Below are 23842 nucleotides of genomic sequence, written 5' to 3' on the forward strand. Positions count from 1 at the left end.
TTGATGCAGCCAGCCATTCAACGTCAGTGGTCTATATTTTTTTATTAAACACGCTAATATTATTAATCCTTGATCGTTTTTGCGTGGATTAAATATAGGCCGTTCGACAGAATTGGGGGTGGTGTGCGTCAAGCGTACGTACGCAGGTGTGTGTGTGTGTGTGTGTGCAAAAAAGTACGCATGTGTACAGAGAGAAGTCAAGCTTTGCCAGATTTCTGTGTACGTACTAAACGGATGGCCTCCAACCATCTGCCTGGAGAATTAAAGGCCAACATACCTGAAAAGGTCTAAACATGCATTATCATGTGCAACTCAAACTGCAAAAGTTTCAAGAAAACATTTAGAGTTTGCAGAAGAGCCAAATGGCCGTCTACATGAAAATAAAACAGATAAAAACACCTTATTCACTTCAAGCTTTATTGCCATCAAAGTAATGCAAAACTGACAAGTACAATGAATGTTACCCATCTGTAATTTTCTGCACGTTTGTTTACTAACTACTGCTCATTTCTGCACCTGTTTAATACTACGTAACCCCTGTGTTAAATATCGTCTTGCATCTGACAGCAACAAAATGGCTTAGGCGATTTTCATATCACCATGTCCCTCTGTGCATGCAATACAATAGATCTGATGACAGCATTAAGATATCACCTCCCAAACTAGAATCAAAAATGATGTTTGGGATATAAATTTAGCATGCAAGATGGGTGTCGAAATACACAATTAAACCTTCATCATCCAAACTTATCAGAATTATGTCTTATATCAGATCATGCCACAACGACATTGAATAATGTGCGCACTTTTACATCAGTACGAGACACTTGTAAAAAGCATACCGTTTAGTAAGACCAGAAGTCTTCTAAGTTACAAAATTATTGGTTGTTTTCACTAGTTATTACACAATATCATCTTGTTACATCATGTGATACAGTGATGAATATAATGACGCTTTTGTGTTAATTTATATCAGTTATGAAACTCATTATATAATTTTTATATTTTGTGAGCCTTCTGAAAGATCCTCTATACCAGTACTATCCAACCCGCAGTCCGATTTTAAATGGCCAGCCAGAGCTTGAGCAGCTATATAGTCGTTGCTTTTCAGTGGCCCATGGTGTCAAAAAGGTTGGACAACACTGCTCTATCTAAAGAACATACATGCATTTCTGTTGTAGCTTTTACGAGTTTATATCAATTATCTAAATGCCTAAATTTCAATATACTTTTATGGTATATACTCATTAACTAGTCTGGTCAAACTGACAAACAACAGTGTGCCAGCAGGTCTGCATCTATGCTGTCCTAAAAACTGCATAGATCCAAATCAACTTGTGCATTATGTGACAGTAGATCTGGATCTGTGCTGTCCTAAAAACTGCATAGATCCAAATCAGCTTGTGCATTATGTGACAGTAGATCTGGATCTGTGCAGTCTGCAGCTGGATCTAACATGTACATGAAAATAAATGGGAAACTCCTGATTGGTTTGGATAATCAAGGGTTTGTGCATTTTCATTTTTAAACTAACATTACTTATCAATATTGTCATTCTTACAAAGAAGTGTCAATTTGACATGACAATTACAGTCCACTCTGAAATAATCAAGTTTGTTGTATACAGTCAACCCTACTACTCAAGTTGATGCCATGTAACAACCATGTGCATTGCAAGGTCAGGCATAAACATTGTATATGTACACATATTAAAGTTCATGTTTACCAATATATAACCATCACCTGCTCAAATAGCCAGTTTCTGTAAATCACAAACTTACCTTGATTGGTAAATATGACTGTATTTTCTCCTATGTGGTATGTTTTTATAGATACAATTTGTAATATGTTCTTAATTCTGATTAAATATTAAATATGATTTCAAACAAAGATTTAAACATGAGCATGTTTAGTTCCCAAAGTTCTGCAACATCACATCTAGATCTTCCAAGCTGATATCTTTTTACAAAATATACTGCAACAGTGGTACACTTTTTGCTTCATTCAGCTTTTGTAAAAGTTATTGTTGCAGAAGCTACACCTCGCTATAAAGCATATGCACCATAATAGAATCTTACTTCATACCTAACAATGATGCATTTCATTGATTTTAATTCCCCATCCATACAATCAGTGCATTAACACTAATCAACAATTCACAGCAACGGATCTCCAAGTATTTGACAACACAGCATTAAAAATTAAATTAAAGATTTGACATGAACTGTGCATAGGATAGGTCCTAGTTATGGTCACTGCGACATAAAAGGTAAAATATCTACTTGCAATGAATTCTGACATAAAAGTTCAATGGAAAAGTTTTAGCTTTCAACAGGTTTGGGCAAGCTACCAACTATTAATTTCACATTTGCAAAACATATCACAGCACAGATCTGGTACTGAGATGAAAATAATTTACTTATCTGAAAAACAAAAGTACTCTAAATTTGTTTCAATTTACTGCAAAGTTACATGTTGATGCATGCATATTAGCTCTAGTGGCACTTGGAAATAAACAAGCAGCATGTGCAGTCTTGAATGGGATGAAGATTTATTTGTATTGTTCACATAATCTGTACAATGTCTTAAATCTAAACCAGTTGGGAAAATTTACCTGATGATTATGCTTTATATCAATGGTTCATTATCGATGAAATGACTATTTCAGGGGAAACCCTGACTCCCAATCTATTCATGAGCTTCTAGTTACTAGTTAGTGCTATAATTGTGTTTTCACTGATTCAAGTGATGGTTTATTTCTTTGACTGTGCCCTGGGGAACCACACATGCAACAACATTTATATTAAGCTTAATATAGCATCAAAGCACTAGATCTTTGCTGCAGTGCACTTTACAAGTGTGCAACTAACATAAAACCCTTAACTCTATACCACACACTGAAAGATTTCCTGTTTAGTTTTCTATCCCAAAATTTTCAATAAATTACATAAACAGTACATTATCAAAATCTGAATTGTTGATATTTATTTTGTTAGTATTAAAAAGCAATTTTTTTTAGGTAAAAGACTGCTCAGTCAAGTGTATCATATTTTGTGAAATGGTAATTTTACTTGTATTCAATCAATTATAATCAAGTTTCTTTGACCATAACTGGTGCAGTGACCTTGATTTTCACTATATATATATATATATAAAAAGACAAATACACACTGTACAAAGACATTTGTATAACAATATTATTACTGGTTACAATTATGTGCATGTTCTGTCTACACACATACTATGACAAGGGTGGGGGAATGTAAGCACGAAAAACGTTATATTACTGAAATTTTTTATATACAAAAATGAAAATTGAAAAAATACATCATTATTATCCCAACTTACGAAAATTAGATTCAACAAAAAGAAATAAAAAGCAGCTCTCCCTGTTTTGTTTCATGCCATACTATTATCTCCAAATGCTCTCTGAGATTTCTGGCCATGAGGTAACAATTTTCGTATTCTTTTGACCAAATTTCAGAATCAATGCATGACCTTTGTAATTCAATTTTGATAAAGGTATGGGTATGTTTCTGTGCAAGGTAATAATAATACTTGAAAATTATCCCTCCGATGTTTTCAGACTTCCTTGCTTGCCACTTAAACAAGGACACTTTAAAGAATAATCAGCTTGGCCTAAGAATTTTTGGATTGCCAGGTCAATTCAAATACAAATCTGACAATAATTACAAGCGGAAAAAAAGATGAAAATAAAAAGATCATTTTTGGGTGGACAGAATCCACATATTCTGAAGGAAATACATTCAAATCCTAATAGAAAGTGAAAAACCAAGTGTGCTTAATCAGTATAAAAAATATGCTGAGGCAGGGAGACAAACTTTACTTGATTCAAGTACTCACTGCAATTAACAATCTGCAGAGGTAACTAGATTTCAAAAAAACCTAGCTACTCAGTATTTTAAAAGATATCACTGAACAGTCCCGATGATCAGAAGGAAAATTAAGCACTTCGATTTTAAGGTTTTGAAAAGAAGATCTAAATTTGGGATGTCAACATGTACAATTTATACCGCTATTCAAATACACCACTTCTTCGATAACTTGCAAACAATGGGGTCTAAAAACATACATTGCACTATAAAAGAGGGCGCAAATTACTGAGGGACCTCAATAACAATATAAAATGATGCCATCCTTGCTGGACATTGAGAAAACCGCAAGGGGGGGGGGACCTAGTCTCTTTAATGGCTGAATACTCATTTTAAAATTGCATTGGGAATCATTTTCAATAAGCGCTTTTTCTAAGTTATTTGTTTTTGTGTAAAAATGACCTTTATTTTCAAGATACCTGCCCGCTGAGACTGTTAACGTAATTCCAACTGGTTTCAACTGTCATGTGTACACTAAAACATTGTGTATTACATCCCAGCTTTATGCTGTTGATTAGTCTGGTTCCCTGAACCGTATATTCTCTGCTTTGCTCTCTACTATAGTGTAATGCAATGTAATACTAAGCATGGAACCAGACTAGTTATTAATTCAAATTCACAATCAAACAAAATTCCTTTTATTAAAAAATAGGACCATTTGAAACGGCCAGCATCATTGACAGTCAAATTTTTTTAATTGTTCTATTAGTAAAATATTGATGCCATGATTTCATTGCAAGTAATAGCGAAACTTCATCTCATCCATGAGGAAATCTCAGAGTTCCAATTCAATAGTTACAAATTAATTACAAACTCTGAAACTTACTTCTCATTAATAAAACGTGTGATTTTTATGTCATCAATTATTTGCTTGGTTGTCTTGCTATCTTTGTTCACATTTGTGAATGAGTATGCTAATTTAAGGTAGTTTAATTAGATATGTTCATCCCCAAAAATTGTAAGTGTTCGATTGATCACTTGAAATGAGTTGATCTGACACATAACTAAGGCTGCTAGCGCTTACACAGGTTGGGTTAGCATGCCTTTTAACTTTTAATTTATTCCACCACCTTTTCTTGATACAGAAGTCTAATTAACATGGTAATACAAGGTCAGCTTAAAATTCAGTGCAACAATACAACAAATATGTACGCAAATTAGGTATCAAAATGCTGTCAGCACTTAATTAGGTTCTCACAGAAACGCTCATAGACATAGATGTTACGGTAGATTGATATAGTTCACTTTTGAATAAAACGGAACATTGTATTTATGATCATTACACTTAAACTAAACTAAAAGATGTAACTAAAACATGTAGTATGCATGATAAAATCTTATTTAATTGTATTTATTTATTATAGTGCTCCTCAAGTTAGCGTTAGTGACATTTTCATTGATCAAAATTTCATTGCATACTGTTATTTATGGTCAATCAAGAATGTTGTTTGGAAAGAAATTATAAGAACATACATGCCATCATATTAAAAGTTGATAATTTCATAATGTTGATTCAAATTTCCAGGTCATATAGACCATTTTTGACAATAAAACAAGCGATATATCAAGGTCTGAATTACCAATTTTTATCGCGATTTTCTTCATGTTCAACAAATAGGGGTAAAATCTTGGTACTTCTAGTTTTAAAAAAAAGGCATCCCTGACTGACCTCTCGTTATTAGCAGGTTCTCGATTTATCCAGGCACTAGTTATTGAGAAGTGGTGTATATACGCACTGAATCAATTTTCTAAATGGATGAATAAATTTAAATTTATAGAATTGTTCTTTTGCTTTAAAAATAATTTGTCTATTCTCAAGCCATTTTAAATTTCATTTCAAGCAATGTAAGATGTCCAAAATAAATAAGATAAAATCTTAAGGAAGTAAGCAGCTTTAGTACTAAATTCTGTTGTTCACATCTAGTTATTTAATAACAATTGAAATGCCTTAATGAAAAGGACCTTATACCAAGCAGAAACCATGTGGCAATACAGAAGCAGTTTCAACCCCAAAAAACTCAAATAAGGTATGCCCTGAAAATGAAAATGTTTACAAACGTAGCTATATTCCCCCACCCCCATTAAATAAAGAGGAAATAAAAAGAACTTTATATCTCTCTTTCATGAATAATAATAATGTTTTTTCCAATATATCTCTCTTTCATGAATAATAATAATGTTCTTCCAAAAATCTAAAACAGTATTCAAGCATTCTCACTTTCATGGAAAAAAAGATGATGAGTCAGTTAAACCAGAACACTAATTCACTAGAAGCAAACATTAATAACAATACATGAAAAAGAAAGACCCCCCTTTACTGCAGTTGCATAGTAAAGAAACACAAGACCAGCAAAATTCCTGACAATGTGTCTCACCAGAAGAAAAAAAAAATAGCAGCTGAAATTTTGTTAATAAATATACCCCCCCCCCCGCAAAAAAACCACAAAAAACTTCAGGACATTAATTCCAAAGTCTAAAATTACTGCAGTCTGCACATGTATTGAAATGGAATTATTCCTATCATATACAGTTAGATCTGTATTAAGCAACTACCTGTCTCAAAAAAAAAAAAACATTTCAAGAGGACCAGTGCAGATTGAATAAACCCTCTATTACGCAGCCACCTGTCATAAATGGTAAATTTTCTGACTTCCATGAGGTCTGCTTAAGACAAGTTTGACTGGTGTAGACATCAGATTTCATTTGTGAAATTAAAGCTGTTCTTAATAACTTGTGCAGCTAACTGCAAGATATCTCACACTTGAATAGCATGTGCCTTCCCATTTCTGAGTTACTGAGACCAGAATCTGTAATTATATTGTACTGATTTCAAAGCCTTCTTCTGGTGTATGGATGAATTTCAAATGCTGGTTGGTTATGTTATATTTATACATATAAATCGTTTAATTGTGAAATCACAAGTATAACAAATGTACTGCAATTGGTACATTATACTCTCACCATGTAAAACTCATTTTCAATGGTCAGATAAAACAAACTTTTGAATCCCAAATCAAAAGATACATCAAGTATTTTACTCATTCCACGAAGGCCCTGAACTCAATTCAAAATGAGACTCTTTCATTTTGTTTCAAATTCAAAACATCTTTCCAATAAATAACCTTCAATATCATTTAACATTTAATTATAAATTGGATTCAATAAATATACTGTATTACTTTTCTTATATGCCATAGCCAATGTAACCATATAAAAGATATAATGATTTCAATTAAGAATTTTTTAATTTTAACGTATATGAATTCTTAAAAAATTGATAACTAAAAAAAGGTACACTTTGAATGTTAAATTCTTTAAATATATAACAATCATGTATTGTTATAATGTTATGTGAAATTTCATTCCAATTTCATGGACACAGGAGTGACATTTGGAAGATATTTTAAGAAAAATTAAATAGCATCATTACATCACAAAAAAATACATTAAATTGATGATACATTAGTTCTAATTTCAGAATTATTTATAGAAACAAAATGTACTCACTTTATAAAGTCTACATGCTGTTTTAACTGTAAATAGCAGGTGTTTTTTTTCTATAATACAAATAAAAGCCACTACAGTGAAAACTGCCAATCTTTTTAAACAGAAATTATAGTTATTTCCCCAATGAAGCAACCATCAGTCATGATTGCCAAGCAGAAACATTTTAATATTTGATTTATCCACTTTGCTCAGATTAAACAGCAGATCAATGTCAAAAAAAAAAGGACATAAAAATCTGCATTTGCTTCAACAGCTCTACATTTAAGCCAAAGTTTCATAATGATCTGAATCAGTAAATATTATACAGTGAAAGCAACCCAAGTGTCTGTGGTTCAGACACTGAGACTCAGAAAACAAAATTACTTTGATGATTACACAATAGTTCACATAACTCTTGCAATATAATTGACTGAAGTCCACTAGTGTCATTGATATGCATTGAATGATCATTAGTGGTTCACAAATCAATTATCTGAATTAGTTTATTGCTGGGAAGAGGGAATCAAATTTTTGTCCAAAGGTCACTAGCTTTTTGAAGACTAATACAAGCTCTATTACCCAGCCCTGTATTTTTCAATCTTTTTTTCCATAAAACTCAAACCAGCCTTCAAAATCAATTACACTATTCGGAGAATACATGTCAAACAATTGTTAAATGGCAAGAAAGGAACCGGAGCTGAAAACAAATTCCTGATATTGAATGAGTCAAAATTACAACTTAAGCTACTGAAAGTTAAATTATTTGCATTTAATACATGAGCACATATATGATTTCATGCTCAAAGTTTTGAAAATACAGGCTCGAGCCTGACAATATTCAGGGTTCCAGTCAATGATGGATGACAAGAAAATGGTGGCCACCAGCAGTAACAAAATCTGGCATACTTCCTAACCTTGGGCATTAAACAATGTGATAATTAGTGATGTTTTTTTTTCTTTCTTGGCCATCATGAATGGTAGGAGGCATTGAATATTAGTAATTAACAGTTATTTCTGATTCATCATATTTTACCCCAAAATGGCAAGTTTTAACTGAACGGAATTTTCATTGTGTATTATATAATTTTATTGTGAAAAATATTAAGCTGCACCTAGTCTTTTAAACTTTCCCATGAATCCTATCTTTCCACATCAGCTCTTTACCTGCACAACTCTAACCAAACCTACTTTGGAAACATATTTTTGTAGGTTTATACATTTTATATTAGCAAATAACCTTTCTTTCATTTAATATTAAATACATCATCCATGTTTAACACACACACATACATAAAATGCATAAAATGTAATCTTTTCCAACTAAATTAAGTAACAGTAAAATTTTAAAATATATACTACAACAACATTTACAACAGATTTAAGTCATCCATCTTGCATTGCAAACTGCAAATGACATTTTCTTGCTTGTGAATAGTCCGGATCAACTAGAATTTATTAAGTTCAGCTTGCAAAGTAAATCAGCAAACTGCAACTGTTCAACATTAAACTCACCTACCCCGTCCCCATCTCAAATAGCTCTTCTAATGTTTTAATGTCAAGACATGGACAACTGTGAAGCAAATGCCTTAATAGTTTTATATTTTTTAAATGCAGCTCTAATTGCTGTAATACAGTATTAACTGTTTCTCTTCTTTTCTATAGTAAAAGCATGCTTAAAAAAGAATGGAATTAACTTACGAAAGACCACAATTTCTGCCAAACAATCAGTTGGTAATAGCACTATATAATTGACAAATCTGTGCATTGAGAATCTGGTTCTCAAGACAGGTGGTTTCATAGTAGTACCTGGTATATATATAAAAACCATAGGACCAAATTTAAGGACTTTTCAAGGGCTTTTGCTTAAATTAACTTGACCACTTTTAGATACAAATGCTAAAACCACCTTTACTACATTTGTGTAGAGTCCAGGATCCAAGCTGTGAACTTGAGAGAAAAGTTTTGAAACATATGCATCAATATAATATACAACAATTGGCATTGTCAACAAAAGTTATGGCAGTTACTAATTTTCCTGTTTTTAGATCCATATATACTTTGTCAAACACTGTATTCCATCATCCAAGCTATATCCAATCTCTAAATTTTACCTTTTTGGTGATTCTAACACATGATTAAATTTTTCTTTTAGATTATTTAATTCCTATACTGTTTCTTTAGCACTTCTGTGTAGACATTTTAACTAAACGGTAAATGTTTGCTGCCCTATGGCTCCTCCTTCTTATTGGGGTCCTCAGCTTTAACCATGATTGCTTCGGAGGAAGGTAGGAACCAAATGTGACTTTTGATCCACCATCTGCATCAGTAGGAAGGGGAATTGTATCTGATATTTCTGCTTGCTAACCACTGGTGCTTTTTGCACCTCATATGCAAGGAAAGGGTATACTGCCCCATTTCCCCCAAAATCTATAAACATATTACACAGCACACATTGCCATAGACTTATTCCCTTTGAACTCCACGAGCACTTGGGACCTGCAACTGATTTGCAATTGAACACACATTTCCACATCATTGAAGCAGACAATGAAGTTGGCAGTTACATGCTTCATCTGCCATCTGCACTTAATGTTTTACCAACAGTAACTCCTATACTATGCTCTATGAAGTCCAAGTAAAAAATTATCACAGTTTGGCTATATGATAAGGGATAATACCAAAGGTATCAAAATAAATTTGTTCTAAAATATAGGATTAGAGTTAGCGTTATTATTTGGTTTTCTTATAAAATAATTTAAAAGGTAGAAATGAAACACCTAATAGTATTATGTCAAATAATAGTGAAACTAAAGAGCTTTCAAAGGTCCAGCAATGGAAATTTAAAGATTTTTCAAAGGTTTTTCCCTCCCTTCTTTTAAAACATAATTAAACAGGTTGTTAAAATCATATATCAATATTCAAGTTATTTTGTAAGACCTGTCATACATTGGTCTTTTCAAACAAGCTTTACAAATGCTACAGCATTTCAGCCAGACAAGATTAAAAAGGGGTTAATTTGGCCTCCTTCATTTAAAAAAGTGGGCCACTGGTGTGATCATAATGCACCTGCCTAATAATATAGCAATATACCATTTTACATGACTATTTTACCTGTTATTGCATGAAAAACCACTTTCTTTTTCTTCAAGACTCTTATTTGATACCTCCATCCAAACTCTAACTGCATGACAGAAGTCTGTTTTCAATTTTATGCTCCTTCAACATTAGTGTCATTAACCTTGGCAAAGTTTCAACTTCACATAATTTCTTAAGATGGATGACTGCTTTTCTTCTTTCGTTTCACCATTTAGTTGCCAATTCTGTCAGAAGCTTCATTTTTTATCTGTAGGTTTTACCAGTTTGCTCACGAGAGTAATCACCACAGCAATAATTTGTATCACTTTTGCAGTTTAAATTGATCTGAGTTTTTTTTATAAAGCAAAACTTTGCTGCCTTTACAAATGCAAATGGCAATACATGAAGGCCATATCAAATGTCTTAAGTGTGTGACTTGCAAAAAATCACCAACATCACAAATTTTTTAGTCAGAAATAAAAAGGGTGAAGTTACCTCAATATGTTACTTGAATTTTTTCTTATTTTCATCAAAGCTAATATTCGTTTGCAGCATGCTATAACTATTTTCAATCAACAAATATGATGGGATGATCAAAGTACCCAATTATTTTCATACAAGAGGTTCACCATAACTGAGATAAGGAGAATAGATGATAATACACTGAACTCAGCAACCAGTGCAACAGAGAAAGACTGCCTGGTGGAATCTCTTTTCATTATAAAAAACAGTCTCCACATTTAATAACTGGTTAGTGCATTTGTATTTTGCACCATCGGTTTGTTTCAGCCTAGCTGAAGCACAGCTGTAGTATCAGAAGATGCAAAAACAAATTATGGAAATGTTTTCCTGCAGTTGGCTTCAGTTTTAAAAGACATTATCTTCCAAAAACATGTGCACAATTATGCCTTTCATTACACAAGTAATGACAGCTTTACTTCTGGTTACATATGCATTTCAGAACTGTAAAAACTATACAGTGTGCACCCCTATCCTATTTTTTTGTTGTTGAATAAATAGACACTTCAGACCGTTGTAAGCTTTCAGCTTGGACTTCCAAAACTTCACAAAAGCTTGGGACTAATGCAGGAAAGTAGAATCCTCTTTATGTTACCCATAATGGTGTGCAACTGGGATTAATGTTATGAGGCAACGTCTTAAACTGTAGATTTAAACAAAGCCCCTATCCCCACCCTCACCAGGAAAGTAACAATAAGAGTGATATGATATAAAGCAAATATATGCAAAGACTCGCATCCATTCATGCATGGCCCAAAAAAATAAATAAATGAATATTCAAACAAACAATACACTACATTTTATGTGCAGGGAGAGAAAATCACGTTTTCAAAATTAGGGTTTTCATTCCTTGCTATGACTAGTTTGCTCAAATCAAATGAGAAAAGAATGGTAGAGAAAAAAAATCACAAAAAAGAACATAAAAGTTCAAGCAATGCTTAGCAATACAGGACACAGAAACCTAATGTAGGTAAGAAACAAGAGCATGTAGATACAACACTATAAATATCTCCAGCTTACAAGTTGGAGCTAATATATAAAAAAGTGGGGGGGCTTACAGCTTACGAGTTTTAGTCACACAAAAAGAAAGAAAGAAAGAAAGAAAAAAACAGTTAATAGAACATGGATGCCCCACCACAGTCCCTGAAAAGATGATCTGAATGCAAAGCTTATCCTTGGTGTGATTGACAGTTTTGGTGAGGTATAATAACTACTAACAAAGAAAGGATAGAATGGAAAGTTACAAATCACAGAAAATATATCGAAATATAAAACTGTTAAAAATGTTGATAATAAATCAATATTGATCACAGATACACAACATATATATACACAATATTACTCAACACATCACTGCATTGTTATTCTAGTCAAGCAATACAACTGAAACCATACATAGCTATTTAAAAACATGTCTTACAAGTTATTCACTAATAATTGTTATAGTGTTTACACATCCTCCCATTTGCTTGTAGCTCTCTAAGGATTTTAAAAGCAAAAAGCATTACGATTATAAAAACTGCACAAAACTTTAAAATTTAAAATTTCTAACCTCACTGTTGCCAAGGGGTCCATAACACTGTTAACTTGGTATTTGCAATAGAACAGGAGATCAGTAACACCAATGCCATTATTTTCATGGGCGAGTCTGTTTTCAAGGAACAGACATGACACAGCTCTCAGTCTTTGATAATCTCAACAATTCTGTAAAATTAAGTGTTACATCCCTCTTTACACACAATAGCAAGAGTTCCTCCTTTTATTTGTTCATTTAAAAAAAAAAAAAATAGAAATATTAAAATTAGACTGCAAATATTGAGCTTTTTTTTTTACTGACATGGACTGTTCTAGAAATCAGAAAAGGGACAGTGAGCAGTCTCTCTGTTTCTTTTACATTGAAAGCTTTTGTTTTGGTTTGAAATAGTAACAAGCTGAGTGTTAGGGACCCCCTGGCAACAATGAAGTTAGAAATTATAGACTGATGACAATGTTTTGTACATTTTTCAAATCCTTGATGCTTTTCATTTGGTTTCAGAAGGGGGGTAAAAACAATGGGCCAGGATACAAATACTATAGTACATATACAAACTTGTTGTACTCTAAAAGATAGTTTTGGCCCACCCACCCCGAGTATTTAACTGTGACACACAGAACATAGACTACTTGTTATACCTATGTGTTTCTGCTTTATCTATATCATATGCATGTATATGAAAATCTTGGGACTGTATCTATTCGCTTCCAAATCATGCCTACCTACAAGTAGCACAGACCCTGATATGTCATCACATATTGCAATGCAGGTCAGGGTCTATGTCATTTATTCTACTGATTACTCTTAACAGCATAGATCTTGATCTGCAGGCACATTATGTGATGGCGGATCTGGGTCAGTTTGAAAATGTTGACTTTCATGCTAGCATATACAGTACATGTCAATACAACATAGATGTCACCCACCAATATGATGCAACCAAAGAGGCAAAGTTCCAAGTCAAAGATGAACCATAATGGCATAACAGATGACCATGGGAAACTAAAATGCTTTCTCCTCAGATATGGAGGGAGACACCAGAAACCCTTTCCCCCCAAACCAACCAAAGTACTGCCACACTTTACACATAAGCAAACTAAAAACATCTATGTATAGTTATTTTCTTCACTGGGTTACAGTCTGGCATTTACTGCACTTATTAGTATAGCCTCTTTTCTTTATATATTTTATTCCAATTAATTTATCTGATATATAAAACTTTGCATGGGACAGTGCCTGTGAATGCCCATGCTGACTGCCATACTACTTTTATTTATGCATTTGAAAATTCTTCACAATCTGTAAGCTGAACTGGATAGGTAGCAGTCTTACTTGTTTATAAAGGGTAAATTGCTGGTGACATAACTCAAACATGATAGTCCCCCCCAAAAGAACATGCAAGTTGTGGTACAAACTCCATTATCCAATTCCTTTTGTATGAATCACTGGCTATTTCAATCCTAAAAGTCGGTAATCTTATTCAAATTTTATGACGAACAAAACATGTCATCCACTAACAACTATCATTTTTCCATCAGTCCAAATAAGCATGTTTTCAAGAAGACAAAGTAAGACAGATATCAAATGCCAGAAAGACAAGTTCTAAGACTGACCATTCCTGAATACCACCTATGGACTATCCAGAGTCCACAATAATGCTGGCAATTGCTATCTTGGCCAGATTTTAATATTTTTAAAAAGATGCTCATTATTGATCAATTCTGACAGTCACAATGGCATTTATACATCACTCAGTTATACCATAACTTGTATGCATTTATTATTGTGCATCCAAATAAAGATACAAGCTAGATAAGAAAAACTATTTAAAATTCAAGCATTATCTCTTTCAGTGACTCATTCGACATTTCTTTGTCAAGTACTATCAATTTCTTTGTCCAAAATTTCACTGCTTCATAAAATAAAAAAATTCTAGATGAGTATACTTGTAAACCTAAGAGTATATGATCAAAAGAACCGTTTTCTCTGATTTAATGTGTGACTATCTTGGTAAAATCTGAACTTTTTATAACTTTAAGTTCTGACGTATTTGTCAAATGATCTAGATTAACTGTGCGAGAATGATTTTAATGAAGAATGTGCTTTCCTAAAAAAGAAACGAAATTTTTTAATATTTTATATTCTACAGTAAATACCTAAGACAAAGTATGGTAACATTATGTTTCTGGTGGACTTCATTTAAAAATTGAGATTATATATGTAAGCATGTTAGTGCAATTTTTATCAACAATAGCGTTTTTTTTATTTATATTTTCCCCCCTCATCACTTTATTTGCATTTCAATGACAAATGAAGTTTTATATATGAAAGGCTGGATAGATGAATGAAATACACTTTTAATGGATAAAAAAAATCCATCTTGTTCAATAAAAACATGACTGCATAATTATACAGTTTCAACAGCCAAGTGTTCATTTAAAAATGTGATTAATACTATCATTTACCAAAACAATGTTGCCTCATTTAAAGCATTCATTTACATGCAAGACAAAAGCATCTGCTACATAATAGGAAAATGAAAATATTTCAATATATCACTATGATCTCTCATCTTTCTTGATTGCCTTGCAATTTACTTTTCCTATGTCATACTTCCTCCAGATTGGATTTCAAGTATGCCTTCTGACTGCCATAAAAAACTTAGGTTTCAAAATTACTCAGAGCAGACATCATACGAAAATTTTTGGAAAAAAGAGAACAAGAGGATGCAACAAAGATGCATTAAAATGACATACAACCCCAGACTGAGTTATCATTAGACTCAGACTAAACCATAGGTTTAATTTCAAGTATTTTTCAGATAGTTTTCCAATTGTGTTTTCTTCAAGATGACACAGAAAGTATATGTTTAAAATGACGAAATATTATATTGATAATAACAAAAAGCAGTTTGGAACTTTATGGCAAAGACAGTTTAAGATAGGATTCCTTCAGGCCATCTTCAATCATTCAAGTCTTCATCACTATGAAAAACTCAGTCTAGACATCACTGTTGCAAGTCATTGGTGTAAATCCACTGCACTCCTTTTCACATGTGGCTGCCTGTGACAGGATTTGTTTTTTTTTCTTAACAATATGCATAAACAATAAATGTCATCAACAACACAATGAAGCAAGCTCTTACACATTAAAGTGCATTATATCCATTGATATGTGTTTGGAAGAGAAAACGCCACACTCTGTTTGGTAAACTTTCCAATAAAATATTACTCAGAATATCACTGATTTCTTAAACAGGTTTATGCACATTCATTAGAAATGAGGAAATCTTATTACACGCAGTCACAGGTGAAAAAAAAGAGAAGCAAATTTTCACCTGTGGCTTGTGATGATGATCTAGACATATAAAGCAAAACGTCATTCTTCTGGACACTACTGACCCCATTTATTTTGTCTCAATCAAGTAGAGATCTACATTGATGAACTTCTTGTAAATGTAGTTAAAAAGTGCTTTCACTTTCTATAAGCCCGAAATACTCATGTATTTTGTTTCAATATAAATAATTTGACCAATCTGTTCCAAAAAAGGGGCAATTTTGCTAATTGTTTTATTATAGCAATTGTAGCTCTAGAGAGAGACTCATTTAAAGGGTGAATTCAAAAAGGATTTGTTTTCATGATCTTATTCACCACTACAAATTTTGCTATAATGCATCTTTAGGGGGCAAAAAAGATGATGCTAAAAATCTGTTCCCAACAGATATCTTTGGATTCCAAGACATTCAATTAAGTTTAGTCCAGACTAATGAGGCTTCACCGAAGATGTGAAGGCCATCAACCTTATCACCTAAAGGCAACATGATATGGAATTAACATTCCCTACCAGTGCCCAGAAAGAGTCATTTGACCTTCCCATTGGAATCATAATTTTGCATATGATCGACTGCCCCTGATGCTCAAATGAACTTTACATGTGTCATTAAACAAACAAAAAATATGTATCCTAATACTTCAAGAGTTATGTATTGATAGTGGCAGTAGCAGTCTTTTGGCCATGTGCATCATCTGATTTCTTCTTTTTAGCATTATTTTAAAAAAATTGGGGTTTTTTTTGGTGCTATTAATCAACTTCTTTTATTAAGTTCTAAATTTGCTACAAGGCTACAAGTGATATTTTTCCACATTTCTTAAAATAATTTTATCAGTCTTGATAGTAAAATACTACTATGATAATAAAATACTGCTACAATATTCAAATCAAATAAGTGATTGTTTTGTAAGCTAAATACAGCAGTATTGTTTGATACAAGATGATGTAGGGATTTTAAACCCAGCCACACAACTGTAGCTGTTGATCAGAAATATCCCCTAATGGCATGAATATATGCATATGGCTGTGATGGGAGGCTTCTGATGAAAATGCTGATGTGCATCATTACTGATAATGTAAGGCATAATTCTTATTATCAAATAACCACAGTTATTAGTATTATCATGAACAGTACATGAACTAAAAACCAGTTGATTATCATTCCTTATTAATCACTGTTCAATGAGACAAGAAACTCAAGATCTCAATAAATGTTCCTCACTTAAACAGATCAGCATCATGATAGTGAATTGTAATAAAAACTTAAAGAGCTGATTACTGACTTGCTTAAGCTCTGCATATGACCCTTTCAAACTGCCAGTTGTGTCCCATAGCAGAAGGCTGGGTCTTTGTAAAATCTGATAATAGATAATAATGCCTTCATTACCATGGCATATTTTGTTGTCGAGTATTATATTAAGTGAGAAAAAAAAGTATTATGAATCAAGGATGTATTTCTATACAAATGATTCTGCATACAGATCATCTAAAATATGTACTTAAAATCTGAAATACATTCTTGCAACATAATGATAACCTGACATATACTTACAAATAGATACAAGAAAAAAGAGGAAATAATGCTCCAAAAGTATGATTACACTGAAATGCTGATTGGGACATGTGTAACCGTTTCCAAGATTTTAACAGGTCTCCTCTCTCATTCATTGCTTCTTTTTTTCTTCTTTAAACTCAACTTTTCTTGAATAAGCATTATTATAATAATTAAACATCAAACAAGTGTAATGACCAAGTTGTGTGCATGTCTGTGTGTGTGATATTAAAAATTTGAAACTCTTTTAATACTGATTAGTGTAGATCTTATAATGTTACCAAAGTTGTAAGTATGATTAATCTCAAGTACATTAATATAATCTTTAACTTTTGTATTGATATACAAAACTTTTCAGGTTTTTCTTGTATACTTTTACATATACGCCCATGTCGGTAAATTTCCAGACTTTAAGGTACTTTTATTCCCCCATTATATCATTTAATTATGAAATAGTTAAGAATGTTAACTTTATCAAGAAATAAATGTTAAAACTGTTTTTGTATCTATTGGCATGTATGGTAAACAGTTTTTCTCATGACTTCCATGAAAAATACTTTCAAAACTTTTCTTTTCCTCAATATAAATGTAAACAATTGCAAAATGGAAACAATCATTTGTAATCATCCCTCAAGAAAATTATGTGTGAAGTCATGTAGTAGTGTATGTAACTGAATACAATAAAACCTATAATAACTACAAAAATAACATTTTTTTTTTACAAACAGTTTTGCCTTGCTGCAGTAATATTTATGTCTTGGACTCTGATTTCAGTTGTCTACTGCTACTTTTCCATCTGTATTGCTTTTTGCAGCCTTCTTTCCTAGAATTTAGTGATTTTGTTGGACGCAACTTCTTCCCCAATACTGCTGACTGAAATAAGATAAATCAGGTATGAGAAATACTCAGTTTGATTTCATCCACATTTAGCTCAAACTATCTGGTTCTATTTCTGGAAAGGACTAAAAACCCACTCCCTTCTGGCAATTAGCTTGGTATTATAACTTGTGAGTTAGTCTAGAAGGCATACTCTGTAGTTTCACCAATTTTCATGGATTTTGTCGTCCTGAATTATGTATTTTAAGACCCAATGAAAAATTATCTACACATGATGAAAGCCCCCACCCATTTTCTTACTCAAACATTTCTAGCAATTAACAAAGCTATCTGATGAATAAATTTCAGTACTCATCACAAAATATTAGCTTTTACATGAGATTGTATCAAGTTAACCCTCAAAATAAACACTTTTATAAGACTTAAAAAGCATTTTATATTGCTTCAATACACACATTTATATATACACAGTATCCAGTACCTGTAGTTTCCACTCACTATCTGAAATTGATATACTGAGATAAGCTAGGATGAAAAATAAAAAAAAGAAGAAAAAGTGCAAGGTATTCAAAGAATAGTATTAAAAAGAAAAAATAATAAATGGTATTAGCATACAAAAATTGGACATAATACTTATTCATATCAATATTAAACAGAGTGTAACTGTTGTCAAACAATTTAAATCCACTTGAAAAATCATCTCATTTATCCAGGCTTGCTAATGAAAATTAACAAGAAGATTGTAAATGTTAGAACTAATGCTTAAAGCACAAGTACTAGAGGTGTGTGGTATTACACATATACTGGTTTACCACTGTATTTTTCATGGTGGTACATACCAGGATACTTTTAACCATTCCAGTACTTTAGCAGTTTCTGTCAGCATGGAATGTATGGAAACTCATTAAAAATCTTGTTATAAATTTAATGGTATTCACAGCATGTTTTTGTTTTATACAACAAAATTATTTTTTTCTTTAAAAACAGTTGTATTTTGTCACAAATTAATTTTGAGTATTACAAATGTAATTATATTCATGATCCTTTATCTCATACTTATCAATCATGTGTCACATATACCAATGTAGAAGTGTCACATATGCCAATGTGGATTTGTGAAAGATGTTCAGTTCAAACCCATATTTGGGGGGAAAATTCCAGGGTAAAAAAATAAAAAATAAAAATGTCATTTTTTAGGTATTTACTTTCATATATTTATGTTTTAAGGATATGTACTTCTTTGTAGGAACAAGAATCATCATTATATTTTCGGGAGAGCAGTTCTTTCATTTGAGGTTTACATAATTTCTCACATGTACTAAATATTTTCTCATTTGCGGAGTCAAGTGTTTTTTGTTTACTGGCACTTGCCTGGATGTTAGCCTCCCAAAGTTTCCCTATCCATTATATCAATAGTTCAGCAAGTACATTGTAGAATTTGGTGTCACGACATCCTATTTTTATGAACAAGCTCTCTAATAGCAGCACAATTTCTTTTACAGGGTGTCACCTATGGTGTAAGGTTAATCAACTCTAATTAGTTTTTAGATAACTTACAGAACAATTAACATATGCAACATAATTCATCTACTATAAGGTAGTGACAATTTTATCAGTTGTGGGTGGTGGGGGCTACAATTTTCTTTAATCTCAAGACAATTTTATTTTTCAACTAATATAATGGATAAAATATGATGCTTTTTACTACATACAGACATGATTTTAGTCTTCCATAAAAAAAGCTTACATTTTTTTTAGTGGGATATGGGGGTCCTCCCCTAGCGGGGTTTTGAGGGGCAGTGCCCCTGATCCAGGGGTCAATGGAGCCGACGGTCCCAGGCCAAAAATGCACTTTACACTCATAAAAATTGCTCTTGGTGCACTTATGATCATAAAATAAACCAAAATAATCATTTGAAAAGCTAATAAACTTACCAAAAATGTTCAACTTTAATTCAATAATTTCACAATATTTATAGTCACATGAATTTGTTTTCCAATATTATTGATGCTGAAGTTATTTCATGTGCATGTCAGTGTTCACATTGTAATTAAGTCACAAAAATGTCAATTTTTTTGCAGCAAATTTATTATACTTCTCTCTTTTCGCAACAAATCTGTAAAATAAGCACCCAAGTACATCAAATACCAACTAAATACTATAAAATGTCTTCTAGTGAAAACCGATGTTTGTATGACAAGCCATTCAGGAGAAGTGGCAAGAACAAGATGTTCAAGATGGCCACTATGGTAGCCATAACAGATATTTCAGTGTGACCATTTTCATTATGACTAACCAGACCATGGGATGAATGTGTCCATAAAGTTTCATGGCAATCTTCCAAGTAGTTTAGAAGAAATAGTGATAACAAACTTATGTTAATGGACAGACAGACAGATGGCAGACAAAAGGCCATCTATAAGCTCTTCTGGTCATTGATTAGCAAAGCTATAAAAAACTGGTTAAAATTCACTGGTACATGTACAAATTTAGGAGATATAGTGATAACAAACTTTTGCTTATGGAAAAAGCTGTCAAATTTTAGGAAACTTATACCAGGTACCCAACAATCCTAATGGACAGTTACCAGGATACTGGATCAGAGGGAAATTGTATCAAATGAGAACCTGAACTGCTTTTTTGTAGGTTCATACATGCCAACCCTCAAGAGAGGTATAAGCATAATTATTAATAATGTGAGTGGCAAAAAAGTGTAATCTGAGCATAAAAAGAGCAATCTATATTTTACATGCAATAATTACATAAAACTGTATGAAAAACATACCTTTCTGTTTGCTACTTACCTGGATCTGCAGTTAAAATTCTGCCACAAATCAACTAAATCCATGTGGATTAGTCGTTAAAACAAGAGTATAGACACAAAACAAAATGCTAAATTATTTGTACATAACATTCACTTGATCTAGTCTATATGTCTAGGTTCTGTTGAATGATCACAAACTCCACAAATGATGAATGCTTTATAACATCATTGTGAATTCCACTTTTAAAATTGTCAAGTGCAAGTGTTATTGATCTGTCCTTTTCCTGATGCAACACGTTTTTAAGTTTAACAAAATCTCTCTCCTCAGTCATATAACATTAAGGAGTCATATTGATAAGGCCCACTTCACTTCATATCTGGTGCCATATTTTTTTCAATTTAGTCTGGTCTGCAACATTAAAATATGATGAATCTGTGACATGTGGTTTCAGAACTAAGAAACTCATCTGTTTTCTTGGAAGTATTTCATGTACAGTTTCTATAAATAGAAATGATATATAAATGTGCAACAGCCAACTGTCACATGACATGAGCCTCAAACTGTAATCGTTATTCTATGTCTCATTTGCTCCTGATGTCTTTGACCTGAACTTGGAAATGTTATTTTAAAAATATTTTTAACAGGTATTTGTTTGCCCATTTTATTACCTGGGTAATTATCAACAGGCAGGTACCAGAATACCCACTGACAGCTTTATTTATGAACAAACAGATGGATGAAAGACAACAGGCCATACTATGAGCTCTTTTGGTCTATGATAAGTAAATCAAAAAAGAAATCTGGTTAAAATTCACTTGCACATGTACAAATCACTGAAGTACACCATGTAGCCTAAGGAGGCATGAGATAGCACACCTGCTTTACATCTGTTTAAAAGTCAAATGCAACAGCAACTGGCCAAGAAATCTGGGCCAGTAGGATGCTATTTGCTGAAATTTCTCCAGTGCTGTCTAATCTAAATGAAAACTAATTTTTGTTTTGCAACAGCAGCCATATCTGATGGCTGATTGACATCATTTGTTACTGTTGTTTTTTTTAGGATTTAATGCCATTTTTTCAGCACAAGATAGGCTGTACATAGCATCCAGTATAATTGGTAGAGGGAGAACCCTGAAAAACCCTAAGAACCACCCACCCATGAGAAGCTACTGGCAAGCTTTCTCATGTACCCATAAGCCAAGCCCAAGATTCAAACCCACACGGACAGAGGTGACATGGCAGTGACCCAGATCAGTGTCCACTTTAGACCACTTAGCCACTCGATATAATTTGTATAAATGTGAAAGGTCTTCATGACAGGATGAATTATGTACAGTTTTGTCCAATGCTTTTCAGTGGTACTGAAGAAGACATTGCTAAAAGTTTTCTATTTTTAGCAACAGTGACCATATTTAAATGGTTTACTAGCATTCCAAGTTCGAAAGATTTTCATGCCTGGATACTTCCCATCAAATTGGGTCAAATTCTGCTAAGTGATTTTCAAGAGGTTATATCAAGGATTTTCTTTTTTTTAGTAATACCATGAGCCAGTGGTCGCCAAATGTTTGTGCCTACAGGCACATTTGAGAATTTATGCGAGTGGCTGGCACCAACCACTACTACTTACAAACTTTGATATGCCTTTGCATACACATGCACTGACATACCTTGTGAGTTTATAATCTTAATGTATGTTCCTGATTCATATTATGGCCTTAATTATTCATTATAAACTCTCTCTGTAAGAACATAATTTTGAATACTCACTTTAGAAGCCTAAAACAGGAAAATTAAACCATGGTTTCGGAACTTTAAGCAAAATCTGTAATCAAACCTTTAGATAACTTTTCTATGACCATGACACTGACCTTAAGTTCAGAGAGGCAAGAGTGCAGGTCACTAAATGGTTTTAGCTTTGTTGTTGTTGTTGTTGTTGTTGTTGTAGGGTTTAACGCCATTTTTCAGCACAAGATAGGCTATACATGGCAGCCAGTATAAATAGTGGAGGAAGAACCAGAGAAAACTCCAGATAGAACCACCGACCCACGAGAAGCTACAGGCAAGCTTTCTCATGAACCCACATTAGCGGAGTCTGAGACTCAAACCCACACAGACACAGGTGAGATGGCAGTGATCCGTAATGGTGAGTACATTAGATCACTCAGCCACTTGGGGCCCCTTTAGCTTTGTAATGATTCACCTTAATATATGATGGGAATCTATCAAGGTGGTTAGGAAATAGATGCAAATGAAAATTTTAACCAAAACCTTATACAACTTCTTGCTTTTCACTAAAGTAGGTTTAACAAAATGGGGAAAGATTAACACTGATGTACCTTTTCTGCTTGCGACTTTTGTATTTCTGGAAATTCTTCTAGGCAGAGTTCAAATTTTTCGAGGTCTCCCTCCTCAGAAACTGGGTCTGAATCACTGTAATAACAAAAACAAAAGTTAAATACCAAATGTGGCTATCAGAACAATGTTAAAATGTATATTCATTGTAAAACTAGATGAATATTGAGAAATTTGCTCACATAAATACCGCTCACTTATCTCACATCCTATACATATGTCCATAATGGGGATGTGTCTATAGTCAACAAGAGGCCCAGGTGAGCATGAGCTTACATAACAGCTGGCCATTTTACTAACTTGCTGAGTAGCATTGTAAAATAAAACAACAACACCCTTATGTAAACTATCTCTACCTTTACATCATAAAGATTTAACCTATTTTACCCAGTCTCAATTTTTTTTCAAACACAAGGGCACAAATAATATGCATGGCACAAACTCACAAATGAACTCATCTAAGAGCTTGATGATATAAACCTTTTACCATGTTTTAT

At 32.9% G+C, this 23842-nt stretch overlaps 1 protein-coding gene across 1 annotated transcript in view; it reads right to left on the reverse strand.

The window, feature by feature from the left end:
- Positions 1-400: 400 nt before the first annotated feature.
- The window catches only part of LOC149795349 (uncharacterized), an 86063-nt gene continuing 62621 nt past the window's right edge, over positions 401-23842 (reverse strand). Inside the window, exons 8-9 of the mRNA XM_089965124.1 lie at positions 23330-23423; positions 401-18263 (exon numbers count right to left, since the gene is read on the reverse strand). Coding sequence (XP_089821250.1) covers positions 18141-18263; positions 23330-23423 — 217 coding nt within the window. The 3' untranslated portion in view covers positions 401-18140. The remainder of the gene's footprint in view (positions 18264-23329; positions 23424-23842) is intronic.

This window comes from Sinohyriopsis cumingii, chromosome 7 (assembly GCF_028554795.1).
Source record: "Sinohyriopsis cumingii isolate HCF-2022 chromosome 7, ASM2855479v2, whole genome shotgun sequence".
Lineage (NCBI taxonomy): Eukaryota > Metazoa > Mollusca > Bivalvia > Unionida > Unionidae > Sinohyriopsis > Sinohyriopsis cumingii.